General features: G+C 42.6%; 1 protein-coding gene across 5 annotated transcripts in view; it reads right to left on the bottom strand.

The window, feature by feature from the left end:
- The window catches only part of DCAF12 (DDB1 and CUL4 associated factor 12), a 30,209-nt gene extending 13,242 nt beyond the window's left edge, over positions 1-16,967 (bottom strand). The window contains exons 1-2 of one of the 5 annotated variants that reach the window (XM_023762456.1): positions 16,929-16,967; positions 13,959-14,213 (exon numbers count right to left, since the gene is read on the bottom strand). In XM_023762456.1, the coding sequence (XP_023618224.1) occupies positions 13,959-14,213; positions 16,929-16,952 (279 nt within the window). In that variant the 5' untranslated portion in view covers positions 16,953-16,967. The other 4 variants (XM_023762457.1, XM_023762455.1, XM_006098762.3 and 1 more) reach the window with 4 other exon arrangements.
- Between the last annotated feature and the right edge of the window lie 577 nt (positions 16,968-17,544).

The raw sequence follows: 17,544 nt of genomic DNA, 5'->3' as shown, positions 1-17,544 counted from the left end.
TTATGGGTTTGGTCCCCATCAGGACAAATGAAAGAATCAACCAATGAATGCATAAGTGAGTGGAACAACAAATTGATGTTTCTCTTCTCTCTCTCTCTCTCTCTGTAAAATCAAATTTAAAAAAAAAAAATAGCTCGACTAAAGGTTTTTCTGCCGGTCTGGGCATATTTTCAATATCAAATTTCTATCTACACATGCATAGAAACTTAGAAACAAATCACAATTCCCAGAACACATCACAACCACTATTAAACATACCTATAAATGCTACTACGTTTGCTGGAGTGACCTAAGACATATGACAAAGTAAGCGTTATTAATATCTCACTGCTTATGTCTATCACACACCATTTTGTTCCATGCCTCCATGCCTTTGCTTATGCTGTTGCTTCTGCCTGAAATGCTCTTCTCTACCCCATTTACCAATCTAAGCCTTTTTCACTCTCCAAGATTCAACTCAGTGAAATGTTTTATCGAAAAGATCAGTCTTAGAAAAAGGGCATTCCAGAAAGTCTACATTCAATTCTTTATGTGATTTAATGATTTACTCCTTCATTCACTCATATATTCTAGGTGCTAGGAATGTAACTATGAGTAAGAGAGAAATAATCTCTGCCCTCATATATCTTATATATATTTTTTATATCTTATAGTTTCAGAAGTTGATTTAAAATCTTGTCAGCAATTGTTGTGCCAAAGCCAGATCACGTCAAATCTTTGTATAAAGTAATCTACTGCATGTACAGAAGGAGATCTATGAAAGGAGAAATTAGATAAGCCTTAAACTTAAAATCCACCCAATCACCCAAGCCTGGGGTTATCCTAGACTTCTCTTTCTCCCCCACTTCATCATCCAATCCAGTCCTGCCAAATCTACCTCCCTAAATATTCTTACAGTTGGCTCCTTCCTCTCTCTCACCACCTCTCCTCTGGACAACTGCAATTAGTCTTTGTGCTTCCAGGCAAGGCCACCATAAAAAAACTCTTCTCCATAATCAGTCATCTCCGTAAAAATGGGAATCCTCCCATGTCAATTAAAAAATATCCAACAGTTCCCCTTTACCTATATCCAAGGCCTTAGTGTGGCATGAATATTCTCCTCAATCTGGCCCCTACCTAGATCTTTCTAGCTCAGTGGTTCCTAACGTGGAGCACAAGCCCCACAGGGGGGCAATTTGAGAATGAGTTATTAACAGTAAATTTTTTCCATTTATGGTTCTAGGGGCCTCATATACAGTATATAAATTGTTATATATTTATGCATTTCAGTTCTCTAGTGCATGTTTTGAAACTTTATTTGCTATTTTTTCATATCACTTCTTTTTTTTTTTTCTTAGTGACTTCTTCCTCATACTTCAACTGTCCTTTCCTCCTTTTATTTTTCTCTTTCATGGATGCCATATTCTTTTGGACGCTTGTTTAGACCAAGTTAATGACCTTTTAGGCTTCCACCACATTGAATAGGAGTTCACTTTTTTTTTTTAAAAATATGTTTTATTGATTTTTTACAGAGAGGAAGGGAGAGGGATAGAGAGTTAGAAACATCGATGAGAGCGAAACATCGATCAGCTGCCTTCTGCACACCCCCAACTGGGGATTTGCCTGCAACCAAGGTACATGCCCTTGACCGGAATCGAACCTGGGACCTTTCAGTCCGCAGGCCGACGCTCTATCCACTGAGCCAAACCAGTTAGGGCAGGAGTTCACTTTTTAAATAAGAATTATATGTCATGGGGGGTGGGGTGGGGGGAGGACAGGATTTTAGAGATGCTTAGGTGGGGCATGGCCAAAAAAAGGTTGGGAACCACTGCTCTAGCTTCACATCCTGCTGTTGACCGTATGCTTATAATTATTATTCATGCAAAAATCTTCAATGAAATAAATTATTTTGTTTTATGCTCATGCTGTTCACAATGCCAGAAATGATTTCCCCTACTTTTTTCTTTACCTGGCCAACACTGACTTATCATTAATTCATTAATGATTCAGGTCAGACATGTCCTCTCTGAATATTCCCTAAATTTCTAAGCTTGTTAAGTTCCTCTCTCTTTCTCTATTCATATATATAATTTTTTAAATTGATTTCAGAGAGGAAGAGAGAGGGAGATAGAAACATCAATAATGAGAGAGGATCATTGATGGGCTGCCTCCTGCACACCCCACACTGGGGAATGAACCCACAACCCTGGCATGTGCCCTAACTGGGAATCGAACTGTGACCTCCTGGTTCACAGGCTGACGCTCAATCAATGAGCTGCACTAGCCAGGCTCTCTTCTTTTTTATTTTAATTTTTATTTATTGATTTTAGAGAGGAAGAGAGGGAAAAGAAGAGGAGAGAAAGGGAGAGAAACATCTATTTGTTGTTGCACTTATTTATGAATTAGAATCAGTGGTTGATTCTAATATGAGCTCTGACTAGAGATCAAACCTGCAACCTTGCTGAATCGGATGACACTCACACCCAAGTGAACTAAACAGCCAGGGCAAGTTCCTCTCTTGTAGGCTCCCAGGATAGCCCTCTACCCACAACTTAGACCGTATCATACTGACTTAAAATCTTGCCTCGCTTCTCCATTAAGCTAATAAGGCCCTGCCAATTCCAAAAGCAGTGAATTTTACCTATTTGGTTCTATAATCATGCCCCAACAAATGCAAGGCTACATAGTAAGCATGTGCAGTAGCCACTTTAAGGAGGTCTGCTCAGTGATGTTAGGGGGCCCCCGCATCTCTGCATTCAGAGTGGGGCTCTGTAGCTGTGATCTCAGGATCACAGCACTGCCCAGGGAGATTTGGTCAAGGCTACATTAGACTGTGTCATTCAAGTTCTCTCAGAAATGTGGAGCTGGCTGGTGACAGACTGGGTGGCCATTTTCTTTCTTTTTTTTTTTTTTTTAAATATATTTTATTGATTTTTTACAAAGAGGAAGGGAGAGGGATAGATAGTTAGAAACATCGATGAGAGAGAAACATCGATTAGCTGCCTCCTGCACACTCCCTACTGGGGATGTGCCCACAACCCAGGTACATGCCCTTGACCGGAATCGAACCGGGGACCTTTCAGTCCGCAGGTCGACGCTCTATCCACTGAGCCAAACCGGTTTCGGCATGGGTGGCCATTTTCGACCAAAGCCATTCTCCAGAGAAAAAAACACCTTCCTCTCCACAAGAGAGGAAGTATGGCCATCCTTGGCTCCTTGTGGCTTTCCAATTCCTAGTTTCCTTCTTAGATCTAGAAATACTTCCTGCTCTTGGGGTTTGTGAACTAGCCCTTCCAAAAAAGGTTTTCTTATCCTTTTAAATAAGTAATCTCTAACACAAGCCTTCAAATGTTTCATGAAGCAAAATTAACTGTCCACTTAACACCTTTGTGTTGAGTGGGACAATGCATCCATAACACATTAGCTGCTAGACTAGTGATTCCCAAACTGATAATTACAATAACCTGGGGAATTTTGTTTTTCTTTTTTTACAAAATACTACAAAACAAAAACAATTCCCAGACCCTACCATAAAACTCCTCCAACTAGAAATCACTGAGTTTGAGGTCAATAAAACTGAATATTTTCCCAAGGATCTCCAGGACACTGTTTACTGCTCAGGTTTAACAATCACTGATCTAGACACTTGTTATTGAAAGGAGCACCTGGGAGCTTGTTAGAAACAAAGGATCTCAGGCCCTGCCCTCGATCTAAATCAGATTCTGGAGTTTCCCAAGATCTCTAGGTCCCTGAAGTTTGAAAAGCACTGACATGAAGAGAATCAGCTCTGTACACTGAGGGCAATGTTTCACTCTTGATAAAACACAAGAGTAAAAACTAAACTGCAACCTGCAAATATCTGAGTTTCTCCTGTGGAATGTGAACACGGGCTAAAATTTTTAAGAATTATTTTAGTCCATTCCTTTGCCATTCTCTCCACTGCCATCCAAAAAGGTGAGGGAAAAAAGTTTTATCTATTCATACCCAAGAAAGTCTAAAGTCCAACTTCTGCAGTTTTAGAGTCGGGAAAGATCTAGGTTTGAATTCCAAATTGGTTACCTATTAGCTGTGTGATCTTGGGCAAGTCACTTAATCTTTCTGAATATTATCCTATATAATAAAAGGCTAATATGCAAATTGTCCCCTCGACCGGGAGTTCAACCAGAAGTTCGACCAGGGGTTGGAGCCAGCCAGCCAACTGCCTGCAGCCCCTGCTCCTGGCCTGATTGCCCCGATTGGGGCAGGTTGGCTGGACCCTACCTGTGCACAAATTTGTGCACCGGGCCTCTAGTTATCTATAAAACTTGAATAATATTATCTATCTCATTGAGTTGCTAAGAAATCAAATAAAATGTAAAGTGTTTAGCAAGGGCTCAGCACAGAATAAGTGCTTAACAAGTGATAGGTAATAGTAATATACTATGCTCATATTTGTTTAGTTTTTCAGGTTGTTAAGAAAAGCTTCTATACTATATGGAAAACATTTGATACATGGGCAATGGAAAAATTGGTAATAGTTGGGTCTGCAGAGGGCATAGGAAACCAAGAGTTTACCCCCATCTCACCTCATTCTTGCATAGGAATGAAAAAGCACCATGTGAAGGACAGAGCCCTTTTCCTTCTTCAAAGGAAGGGAACCTCACCTCATTCTTACATAGAAATGAAAAAGCACCATGTGAAGGACAGAGCCCTTTTCCTTCTTCAAAGGAAGGGAACCTCACCTCATTCTTACATAGAAATGAAAAAGCACCATGTGAAGGACAGAGCCCTTTTTCTTCTTCAAAGGAAGGGACGGTGATGTGGAGGAGCTGCCACAGAATCTCTCTTCAAGCTCTCTGACAAGGGGCCAAGGCTTCATGCAGCTCCTGTAACACTTCCTGCGCATTAACCTACTGGGATACCTGCCAGAAACTAGCTGCATGGCAAGGTAAACTGGAGGTTCAATGGCTCCCTGTACTTGACATTCTAGAACAGAGGAAGAAAAAAGAAAGCAAAGGCCTTACAATCAGGAAGATTATAAGACTAGTGAGTATATCTCTGCATGTATGAATGTGTTTGTAGACACATGCAAATGTGTATACCAAGAAAGATCAAGGTGGCTTAGTAAAATGGTGGACTCACAAAGTTTCTAAAACTCTAGAGTAATTTAGCTGGAGCCTAACAGAGAAAGGAAAGCAAATCCACATAGGTCACACAGACATCAAGATAAATTCTACTGAGTTAGACAATAAGAGGCAAGTGGGCAGCCTAAGTTTGCTGAAAGTTGGGGAAAGGAAAGACAACCAAAATCAAAGAAGAGGAATCCATTTCCTATTTCAAACCTAGAAGATGGGGGAGAGCAAAACAGAGACCCAAGACCAAGAAACACAACAGGAAATGGTCAGATAATATGTATCAAAAATTAAAAATGTGTAAACTCTGCAGTTTCAATTTCAGGAATTTATGCTAAGGAAATAATGACAAGTGAACAGTGTTAATTACAGTGCAGCAATTTTAAACTAGTGAAACACCACAGGGGACTGGGTAAAGACACGTTCTTACTTCCTGAGAATTACAGCACAAAGACATAAGGACAATATGGTTTGTGTACTTGCCCACTGAGAAGCAAGATCCCTCTCTAGGTGCTATTTATATATTTTAATATATTTGTATTGATTTCAGAGAGGAAAGGAGAGGGATAGAAACAATGATGAGAGAGAAGCATTGATCGGCTGCCTCCTACATGCCCTTTACTAGGGATGGAGCCCGCAACCTGGACATGTGCCCTGACTGGGAATCAAACCTTGACCTCCTGGTTCATAGGTCAACACTCAACCACTGAACTACACTGACCGGGTGGTGCAATTTATTTTTTTAATTGATTTCAGAGAGAGACAGAGAGAGGAAGGGAGAGGGATAGAGAGATGGAAACATCGATGAGAGTGAAACATCGATTGGCTGCCTCCTACACAACCCCTACCTGGGATCATGCCCAAAACCCAGGTATGTGCATACTAGTATGTGCCCTGATGAGAATCAACCAGCAACCTTTTGGGTGCATTGGATGATGCCCAACTGAAGCACACCAGTCAGGACTCTCTAGTTTTATTGAGCTCCAAAAAACTCCCTTGTGACCAAAAAGGGAAATTCCTTTTGCTGTATATCCTATCACTGTATTTTCAAACACCTACTTCACTCTCCCCAGAGAAGATGTATAATACATGACTGTGTTTAATTTTTATCAGTAAACAAGACAAGTAATGAATGATAACTGGTCAAGGCTACTTTCACTGTTTCTTTAGGCTAAGAAAAAACAAGATTTATCTAGCTGAAGTAACATTTTTAAAAAATGAGAGTTCACTTATATTACTTTATCAGCAATAGAAATAAAAAAATGCAAAAGATCCCTAGTCTGAAAATATTAGGTCAAAGGGTATATTTTTAGGTTCTTCATTCAACACATGACATGTACCAGGATTTTGAAACATAATGCCAAATTACTTTCAAAAAAGAGTTTTAGTGGCAATATTGTTGTTGTTCCAACACATCTCTATCAGAACTGGGTATTACTACCCTGGCCAGGCACCTCAGTCAGTCAGAGCGTCATCCAGATAAGCCAAGGTTGCAGGTTTGATCTCTGCTCAGGACACATACAAGAAGCAACCAAAGAATGCGTAAATAAGTGGAACAACAAATTGATGTTTCTATCTTCTTCTTTTATGCAAGCGCGCGCTTGCGCGCTCTCTCTCTCAAATCCAAAAAAACCCACACCTGGATATTTATTTCTAATTTACACACAGAAAAATATTTTCCTTTTATCTATATTCAATCTATAATGAAATTTAAATATAATTTCCTATAATTTACAAATTGTACTTCCTCTTATACCAATTATATATAAATGAACCATTTCTAAATGTTTAAGCTATTTGGGATGTGAATGACATACAGCCATTTATAGGGTAGAGAAATGCTCACTTCTTAAATGTACCTGAATCTGGCCAAAAATACACCTAGGGCCTTCAATCATAAAACCACTTCTTCCACACTTCCTCCTCCTTCACCACCACCATTAATTACATCAACAATTTTATTAAGCACATGTTCTAGGCCAGTGATGGCGAACCTTTTGAGCTCAGCGTGTCAGCATTTTGAAAAACCCTAACTTAACTCTGGTGAAGTGTCACATATAGAAATTTTTTGATATTTGCAACCATAGTAAAACAAAGACATATTTTTGATATTTGTTTTATATATTTAAATGCCATTTAACAAAGAAAAATCAACCAAAAAAAAAATGAGTTCGCGTGTCACCTCTGACACGCGTGTCATAGGTTCGCCATCACTGTTCTAGGCACTGTGCTAACTAACATCTCATTAACTCTCTTCATGACTGTTAGACCCCCAGAGCAAGGACGATGGACCAGGTACAAAAACTCAACAGAGCAGAAAGCCCGGGAAGCCTAGCAAGGGACAAAACTGGGAAAACAAGAACGTTGCCCCCAGGGCAGCCTATTCTCCCCTAGCACATCACTGGTCAGGTTTTCACCCCCTGCCCTCTTCCTCCCTAAAGATAACATCTAGGCCTCAGTTGTACTTGAGCTCCAGGCCCCAAAAAACAGCAAAACCAGACAAGTTGACTCTGCCTGTGGCTGCCTCAGGACCAGCTACATTATTGACTAATGACCCCCCCTGGCACTGACCAATCAGTGGAGACCAGGCCCTTGAAACAGAACACCGGAAAGCTGATGAATATTCTATTAAGAGCCTCCCTGAGATCTCCCCTAAGATTCCCCCCTGCCAGAAAGAGATACTAGTAAATAACGCTCAGGACAAAGGACCCAGCCCTCTCCTTCCAAGGATCACGCCTGTACCTTCCCCCCCCCCCCCACCCCACCCCCCAAGCACTATCCCCTAACCTCTCTAAGGGATCCCATAAGACTTGCAACTAAGGGAGCAATGGGCAATGGCAGCTCATCCATCCTGGGCTTATGCCCTGAGTCTGTCTCAAAGGCCCCCTTTTCTCTGCGTAGCCCTTCCCTTTGGATATCCCATCCCCCACCCCCTTTCCCTTAAATAAATTCAATTTTTCTTAAATCACCATCTGAGATGGCTATTTAGCCTGCCTCTACATACCACCAACTTTAATCTTTCAATAACTCTGTTACTTTCTCCATTTATTTTAAAGGTAAGAGAACGCTTAGAATATACATTCAAACCTCGGTTCTCCAACATCTCCCATCTCAAACAATTCAGTTCTCAACCAAGTTGTTCACAGAAAAAATGTCTAGGTTGTGGGGAAAAACTGGGTTTTTGACTTGACAACCCTTTCATGCTGATACCTCAGCAGGACAAAAAGCTTCTCTCTCAAACATCAAACAAAGGAGACAATGCTTTTGTTGCTGGCATCAAGGATTAACACAATTTTAAAACATGAAGAGGCCATCAAGAATGCTAATATTGCCAAAGATGTGAAAGTGCTCACAAAACCACATCACAGATAACTGAAGAGGTAGAAAACTGTGGTTGATTTGGATAAACAAAAAGCACAAAACCACATCACAGATAACTGAAGAGGTAGAAAACTGTGGTTGATTTGGATAAACAAAAAGCAGGATTTCCAAGGCAGTGATCGTGAAAAAGCAAAGATGCTACATATGATCTCCTAAAAGACACCTCTGGAAGGAGTGCTGAAAGTGATCCCTTTAAGGCCAGAGGGGGTGGTTCAATAAATTTAAGAAAGTGTTTGTTTATAGATTAAACAGTACTAGTACATGAGCCATGTATTATATATAAGAAAAGTTAAAATAGGCAATCATTTGTGGGTCTGATTAATTCAATTTACATTCTTTCTAATGGGAACAAATCACTTCTCAATCAGCCTTCAGGAACAAATTAAGTTCGAGAACATACGTTCTACTGTATCTTACTTATCCAAGGGCATAAAGCTAATAAGAAATGGGAGCCAAACTCAATCCTCAAATTTCTGAATCCAAATATACAATACAAAGTGACTTAATCAAATTTGTTGGTATAAATGCAGATATTTCTGACATATGTTTACATATTACTTTTCTAGAAAAGAAACAAAAACTTGGAAACTAAAGGCCTAAGCTAAGATCTGACCTGAAAAAAAGGGCAGCCCTAGTCAATTTGGCTCAGTGGCTGGAGTATCGGCATGTAGAATGAAGAGTCCCAGGTTTGATTCTGACCTCGACTGCAGGCTAGGTATCTGGCCCTGGTCAGGGTGCATGTGTCAAGTAACCAACTGATGTTTCTCTCTCTCTCTCCCCCACTCTCTTCCACTGTCTAAAAAGCAATGGAAAAAATATTGAGTGAGGATTAACAAAACAAAAAAAAAGGGCAAATCTCTGCCTGTTAGTAAGACCAGGAACAGGGGGGGAAAAAATCATTCGTCAAGGCGTCCTCAAAATGCAGAAATAAGATTTAATTAAACCCTACTGGCTGCTGAATGGATATTAATCAAGATGCCTACAAAGAAATGCTTCTAGGTTTAATAAGTCTGATGCCCTCACCTGTGCCAAGTGTGGTTTAGAAAATACGCACATATCTAAAATTAAATACCTCAAACTCTGCATACAGTATCACTCTGCCTATACAATCCTTATCCTCAAACCACCCCCTCTGAAAATATCCACTATCTTGAATTGTTTTTGACTCTCCTGGTTTTCCTCTGACCTCCCTGTTCCATAAATATAGGTATTTTCCAAGGTTCTTGGTAGCAGTTCTTCCTGCCTCATAAATACAGGTATTTTCCAAGGTTCTATTCTTAGCCCCTCTTTCGAAAATATCAATGGTTCTTACCCATTTTTAGTTCGAAGTATTTCCTTTGAAAATCTAATGAGAACTATGAACTACTTTCCCAGAAAATACACATAAAACATAAAATTGCAAAATTTGCAATTTTAGGGAGGTTTATGGAACTCAAGTGTGCCTTCTCTAACCATGTTAACAATAATCCCTTATACATATATGATTCCCAAACTACTAACTTCAATCTTTACCCCCTCCCCAATTTCAACTAATTCAGCGGTTCTCAACCTGGGGGTCGAACGACCCTTTCACAGGGGTCACCTAAGACCATCGGAAAACACATATATAATTACATATTGTTTTTGTGATTAATCACTATGCTTTAATTACGTTCAATTTGTAACAATGAAATTGGGGTCACCACAACATGAGGAACTGTATTAAAGGGTCGCAGCATTAGGAAGGTTGAGAACCACTGAACTAATTGAAAGCACAAAACTAAACTCATTTTCTCTTCAAATCTGCTTAATTCTCATCTTGCCATCTTCCCAGTTATCCAGGTTGGAGACATCAGTATTAATTTTGACTTTTGGCTCAGTGGTTGAGCCTAAATCAATTTTGCTCTGAATCAATTAAATATGAGCATGTTATCATCATTATCATCATCATCATCATCATCATCATCTATAGATTTTACCTCTAAGATGTCATATCTGTCCCATCCCCTCCTCACCTTCTCCCCATTACTAGCCTGGTTTTGCCGCTCATCCATAACCATAGCACTAACATCATATAACTTCTCTCCCTAAAAGCACTACTCCAATGACGTCACTCCCTGCTTAAAAATTCTTGGGTCTTGCCCGGCCAGTGTGGCTCAATGGTTGATCATTGATCTATGAACCATGAAGTCACTGTTCGATTCCCATCAGAGCACATGCCTAGGTTGTGGGCTCAATCCCCAGTAAGGGGCGTACAGGAGGTAGCCGATCAATGATTCTTTCTCATCACTGATGTTTCTTTCTCTCTCCCTCTCCCTTCCTCTCTAAAATCAATAAAAATATATATTAATTAAAAAAAAAATCCTTGAGTCTTGTCTCTCCATTCTCCACAGAATAAAATCTTAGCTTGACATTCAAGGGCTTCCACAATTTGATCCTAATGAACCTTTCCAATCTTAATTTCAACTCTCTTCTAGACACATAAAGCTCTTGTCACACCAGATTCTCAGTATTTCTCATAGTGCTTTCCTTCCAGGGAGCAGGCCCATGCTCCTTTCCATTCTCCCTCTTCCTCCCCCACCGGAGTGCATATCCTAAATGTCAACAGACCCCATGAGACTGGAACAATGGGCAGAGGAAGCTGGTCCAGGGCTAATCTCCTGAACCCGTCTCTAAGGCTTCCCTTTCTGACTTCTCAGTGAGCCCAAGTAGCCCGGCCTAGGCTCATTTCTTTCCTATAATATTTCTAGAGAGCCAAAGCAACCCCGCCAAGGCTCTCTCCTGTTGCTTCTTCAATCCTAAGCCCTTCCTTATTGCACTGTTGCCAGCTTTAATAAATATATTCTCAAAATAAAACTTTAAAATTCCTCATACATGGTTGATACCTTCCCCCATAAAAATACAGATTTCAGGTTTCTTTTTAAAAAGGACAAAAATCTATTAATGCTAGGCCCAAATTGCTGCATGGCTACAACTAGCTGGAGCCAAGAATTCCTTCTTGGCTCTTTGCAGTCTCCACTACTTCTTACTTTTGTGCCTGGCAGGCTTCTTTTATTTATTTAGCTATTCTGTCTGACTTTGTACACAATCTGAGTTTGTAACCCTAAACCAGGAAAATATACCTATACATCCTAGTAGTCAGATCCATGATCCAATTAAGTTTATAGTACCTCTCCTTCTTTAAATAATTTAGTAAAAATATGACCGTACTGTTATTGATTAAAACATAGGCTGGCCATCTTTGCTATTATTCCCGAGCTTACTGGCCTTCCAGTTTGAGTGTCATTCCATAGCACAGGGCAATTCCCACCCCAGGAATCAGGCTACAGAAAACTTTACAAAATATCTCCGCTGCTTTTATCACAGAGGAAGACCCACTGCCTCAGCAGAGATTTCAATATTATAGCGCCAAGCCAGATAACTAGGAAAGGACCTGACTTTTTAGCATTTGTGTACCCTCAGTTAAGTGCTGGTGAAACTTAGGTATATATGAATAGGTGATTTTAGAATATAAATGGTTGTGGCATACTTTTCCTACTGCGTACATTTAAATCATTTTATTGATGATAATATTTCAATACACTGAAACTTAACTTACTATTGAGAATCAAACAAGAACTCCTCCTCCCCCAAAATTCTCACATAGTATCCAAAGACAGTTCTAATTGTTTAAATAATTTTCCTTTTTTCAAAGGGAAGTCTCAGGAATTGCAAAAACTTTTGATTCACTATCACTAATACTATTTTTGAATAAGGTATTGTTCACCTGAAGTATTTCCCAAGATGTCCACACCACCATCCATTTTAGAGAGAGGGAAACAAAGGCACAGCTAAGGGAATCATTTGCCAAATGTCACAAATTTCAGAGAAAAGCAATGTTCCTGGTTCCCTGCTTTGCTTCTGGAAGCTAAACAAAACAAAGCAAAAAACTCTATCTATAAAAAGAAACAGACTTAAGGTCATGAGGACATAGGAAGACAGAAATCATATGTATTAACAGTAGGTTAAATTATTACTTAATATTATTCTCCCCTTCAAAATAATAAGTGCCAGAAGCAAGACACTATGATGATTACTTTAATTTACAATTCAGCAACATTTGCTGGGCAAAACACTATAATGGTATGTGTGGAAAATGGAATTAATTTCTCCAAATAAGAGTTCCTTTCTACTCCAAGTGACAATGAGACTAGAAAAATGAAGTTTTGTAGAGACTTGCCACAACTACATAGTTTTAAAAGCTTTTGTATGACAAGCAGCCTTCAACAGAAGAGGAAATGAAAGCTTGGCCCCAACCACCATGGTATTATTTCCTTCCTTAAAACTCATGTTTAAATCTTTTCCTGTCTATAATAATAAAAGCGTAATATGCTAATTAGACTGGACATCCTTCCGGACCAAGCTGGGGCTGCTAGGGAAGTCAGGGGCCCAGCCAGGGGCCCCGGGTGTCAGCAGCAGGGGGGGGGGGTACTCTTGCACGAATTTCGTGCATCAGGCCTTTAGTATCCTTTATAAAAAAACACTTCTCCTAGTACTTAAGACTTTCTTGATTTACAGCAACCATCTCTCTTCCAATTAATCAAGATGTTTCTGTCCAGGGTAAATTTACCCAACCATTATGACATTACTTGTCTATTCACATAGAGCGAGGTGAAAAATGGAGAGAGCAGCTAGGCCTCATCTCATCTCATCTTTTCTCACTCTTCATTCAGAATCATTTTCCACCTCCAGGCCCTGCCTCTTTTCACTTGTCAATCATCTGACATCATACTATTTGTGCCCTTCTGTTCCAATCATATCCACCATAACCAATCATAGATTAACTTATTTTATCCATGACTGTAATTGTGCTGGTTATATAGCTTACTGATAAATTTTTCCCTTCATTCACTTATGATTGTCTTCTGTCATTCTATATAAAAATATTCTACTTATACTTAATTTTTCTCTCTTCTGAATCCTTTTCACGGAGACTATTGTGCAAAGAGAAAACATGTACATCAAGATACCGCCAGATACACATTCCCTGTCTATTCTTATAAACAACTTTTGATTCTATTCCCTAAAAGTGAATGTTTGCCAAGAGCTATTTTAAATGCTTCTACTTTTAGGCTAGCAGGTTTTCACTATCATGTATCCTGAATGATGCTCAGTCTTTCCAGGTGTCTTTCCTCCATCTTTCCTTTGAGGCCTCTGACTTAAAAAGCAACATAAATTAAAAAATGAAGCCCAAAAAAAAATCTAGAAGCACTGGCATAACTATATATATGGCAAGAGGCCTACAGAAATAGGCTCCTCTAAAGATTTATCAGAAATGTAGAGCTGGGAAAAGGAACAGAAAAAAAAGAGAGGAAGAAATCACCAAAAAATAGAAGGAAATGTAAAGGAGAGTAAAGCAATCTCCCCCCAAGAGAAACTGATGGGGAAAATGAGCAATGAGAGGTTCTAGAGCATGTAGAGCCATATATCCAGGGCCTAGGATAAAGTTCACACCCCCCAGACACTTACCGTGTTGCATTTTGTGCCACACACCACCTGCCTATGATTCAGCCACTGAGATGCAAACACTTTATTCAGGGTCCCAAGATGAAACTCTCTCTCCTTCAGGAGACTGGGAAGTTGCTGTGCTGCGTAGCCATGCAACACACGAGAGTAGCTGGTTTCATTCTGTAGCATGACTTCTCGGTTCTTCAGGTAGTACACTAAGGATCTCTTCACTGGGGGGAGTCTTTTCCTTTTGTGATGGGAGTGATCCCAGCCAAACTGTGGAAAGCAATATTAGAAATCAGGGCTTTGGCTACCCTTCCTTCAGCACAAGGGATCCTAGTGTATTAGGGAAACCACCAAGAACTCATCCTGCAGGATTTACATGCAACAGAAATATAAGAACAAGAATCTCAACCCAGACTATCCAGTTTAACTCTTCCAACACTGAAAAGATGCTGCCCAGAGTCAACCCTACCTATGAGAAAGGAGGAACGAAAAGACAAGGAAATGGAAGCAGAGACCAACAAGGACAAAAGGTTTACTAGGCCTTTTAGGAGTGAAAGATTCAGAGTCCCTAAAGTTATCCTTGACAGGGAAGGGAATGATGGGCTGAACGATTACCATACTAACCTGGGCTGCATCTCTACCAAGGCCCCTTCTCCCTCTCAGCCTGTACTCCCCTCGGAGCATGAAGGATGCAGCCCAAGGAGCCAGATTTAGGGTCCCAGGTCTTCCAGGATGCACTATTAATGGCCGCCCCCATGTCACGAGGCCCCACGCTCCAGGCAGTTGTAGAATTCCAAAATCAAACACCAACGGGGTGGAAGGCACGGGAAATCAGAGTCCGAATACGCCTCCAACAAGGTCTTCCCCTCCAAAGGGGGCGGTATAGAGATGATACCTGGGAATTGCTGTTTGTGCTAAGGATTCAAGGGCCAGCTCAGGGGTTGTGTATCCACAGCGAGACCCCTTCCTATATTAGAAACGCAACCATCCCTGCTTCCCGGGGCCCTTGTAAAGCACTTCACTCTCCCTCCCCCTGTTTTCTGGGAGGTTCGTTCCCGATGCCCCTCGACTTCGATTTTCTCTCCTCCAAAGCCCAGATCTGGTTTCTCAAGCCTCCTTCCCGGCTGCAGACCTTCCGCAGTGTATGCACCATTTTGAGGTTCCCCTTTAGCTCCTCACCCCGGCCTCTCTGCTCTCCAGTGAACTCCTGATGGCCCAGCCCTGACTCTACAGGTCGGGGCTCCACTCCCCCCAGCCCATCCCTAACTACAGACCCTGGATCCCGGTACCGGTTCCCCAATCTGCAAACCCTATCCCCCTCGGGGTGCCTCGGCCTTCCCACCCGAGTCCCAACCCTCCCAGCCCTCACCTGCGGGCCCTGAGCGTCACTCCCAGTTCTCGGCGAGGCTGGCGCTTTCCGCTTCCTGCTAACTGCTTTCCGGGCCATAGTGGGCAGCGCCGCCGCGGCCCCGCAGCCACATGGGGCGGGGAAAGCGAGGGGTAGCCAGACCGCGGGTCATATACTGGGCCCCCGGGGCCGTGCACTTAAGTGTGCCCGGCCCGGAAAATGGCCCGGACCCGGGGCGTCAGTAGGAAAAGGGGAGGCAGGCAGAAGGGAAGGAGAGGAGGAGGACCGAGGCTGGGAAAGAGAAAAGGAAAAGAAAACACGAACAAGAAGCTTTCCGACCAGCCAGTCTAGAAAGGACGGCGAGCGGCTAGAACCAAAACACCCCCTCCCCCTCGTCCGCGCTCCGTCACTCCTGCGCAGCCGCACTTCGCAGCGCGTCGCCATGGAGACGCCGCGGGTACTAAAGGGGCGGGGTTTAAAGCTCGGAGGAGAGTTCGCGCGTGTTGGACGGCGGCCGACCGCCCCTTTCTAACGGTAGTAAAGTGGCCGCAGGAGGCCACAGGAATCTGGGTTCCCGCCACCGACCTCAGACCCCGCCCGCCCATCCTCATGCACCCGGAAGTGAGGACAACTAACCCCCCCGCCTCGGGGAAGGAACCCCTCCCCGCACCCGCCTTTACCCGGCAGCCTCCACTGATTATCTCCCTTCTAGCGCCGCAGGTTTCCCCGAGCCCTGGGCACGCCGAGCCCGGGCGCCAAAGGGCTGGACCCTGTGCGAGGAGACAGAACCTTCTCCCCTGCATCCTCACTAGGTGGAGTTCAGTCCAGAACCTTTGCCAGTGTGGCCATACTTTCCCTCGGCAGAGAACCTGCCCTGCCCAACATAACCAACCCAGGCGGAGCCCTCACCCCGCCAGCCCCCGCCCCCGCCTGACCCTCTCCAGCCCTAACCCGTAACAGCCCCTCGGTCACCTCGCCTCCCTTTAGATTCCCTTGGCTTGTCGGCCACATTGTCTTTTGTGTTTTGTGAAATAGGCTTCACTCCGCCCTGGCCGGTGTGGCTCAGTTGGTGGAGCTTCGTCCCATGCACCCAGAGGTCACGGGTTGGATTCCGGTCAGGGCACATGGCCGAGTTTCGGGCTTGATCCCCAGTAGGGGACGTGCCGATGTTTCTCTCTCTAAAAAAAAAATAAATAAAAATAAAAAAATAAATAAAAAACATTTTTTAAAATATGCTTCACCCCATAATTTATGTTTCTTACATTTCCAATGCAGTCCTAAACTGAGGACTGGAATAGGGGATGGCCACTGCCTGCCTCTCTCTGGGGACCCAGGTTATATCTCTATCAGGGCAGATTGGATCAAATCCTGAACCATAGAGAAGAAAGTGGCCATTGGCTTCTCAGTCCAGTTAGGGCTGGCATTGGTCACCAGATGAGAGGGTTTCTTTAGGATCACCCTGGCCTCCATTGTCAGAAGATCCTGTAGGAATTTGAGGCCAGCCTCAACATTCCTCAGGCAAAACAAACAAAAAAAAACCACCCTACAAGGAAGCAGGAATGCTTTCTTGTGGCTGATCAGACTCAGGCTGCAGTGCCCAGTTACCTGCTGATCCCTTTAGGCTTCAGGCCTCATACCTTCAGGGAGCTCTGTTGGCCCATGTGAAGTTCTGCTTCCAAAGAGATTTGGGTTTGTTTTCCAAGTTGAACCGGAGACCAGTGACCAGATTGAGATAGGATCCTTCGCCATCACAGATCAGCACTGCCACTAACCCCTACTGCCACCTTGGGAAAGGCAGCCTCATCTCACTTGGTCAGGCCTGTTCCTTTAGAGACATACACACAGTGAAGGGGTCAGAAGTGGGTCAGCTTTCTTTTTTCTTTTTTAGCCTGTTGTTCTAATTCTGTCTTGCCTCACAATGCCCTGAAGGCAGGAGTCCATTGAGCAAGAATCTGGAATTCCGCCCTAACCGGTTTGGCTCAGTGCATAAAGCATCGGCCTGCAGACTCAAGGGTCCCGGGTTCGATTCCGGTCAAGGGCATGTACCTTGATTGCAGGCACATCCCCAGTAGGGAGTATGCAGGAGGCAGCTGATCGATGTTTCTCTCTTATGCATTCGTTGGTTGCTTCTTGTATGTGTCCTGACCAGGGATTTATACCTGCAACCTTGATATATCTGAATGACACTCTTAACCAACTGAGCTATCCAACCAGGGTGGAAATTTCTATATCTTGATCTTGCTGGTGATTATA

This window comes from Myotis lucifugus, unplaced genomic scaffold (genome assembly GCF_000147115.1).
Source record: "Myotis lucifugus unplaced genomic scaffold, Myoluc2.0 scaffold_246, whole genome shotgun sequence".
Taxonomy (NCBI): Eukaryota; Metazoa; Chordata; class Mammalia; order Chiroptera; family Vespertilionidae; genus Myotis; species Myotis lucifugus.
This window is presented reverse-complemented; position numbering and strand designations above follow the sequence as displayed.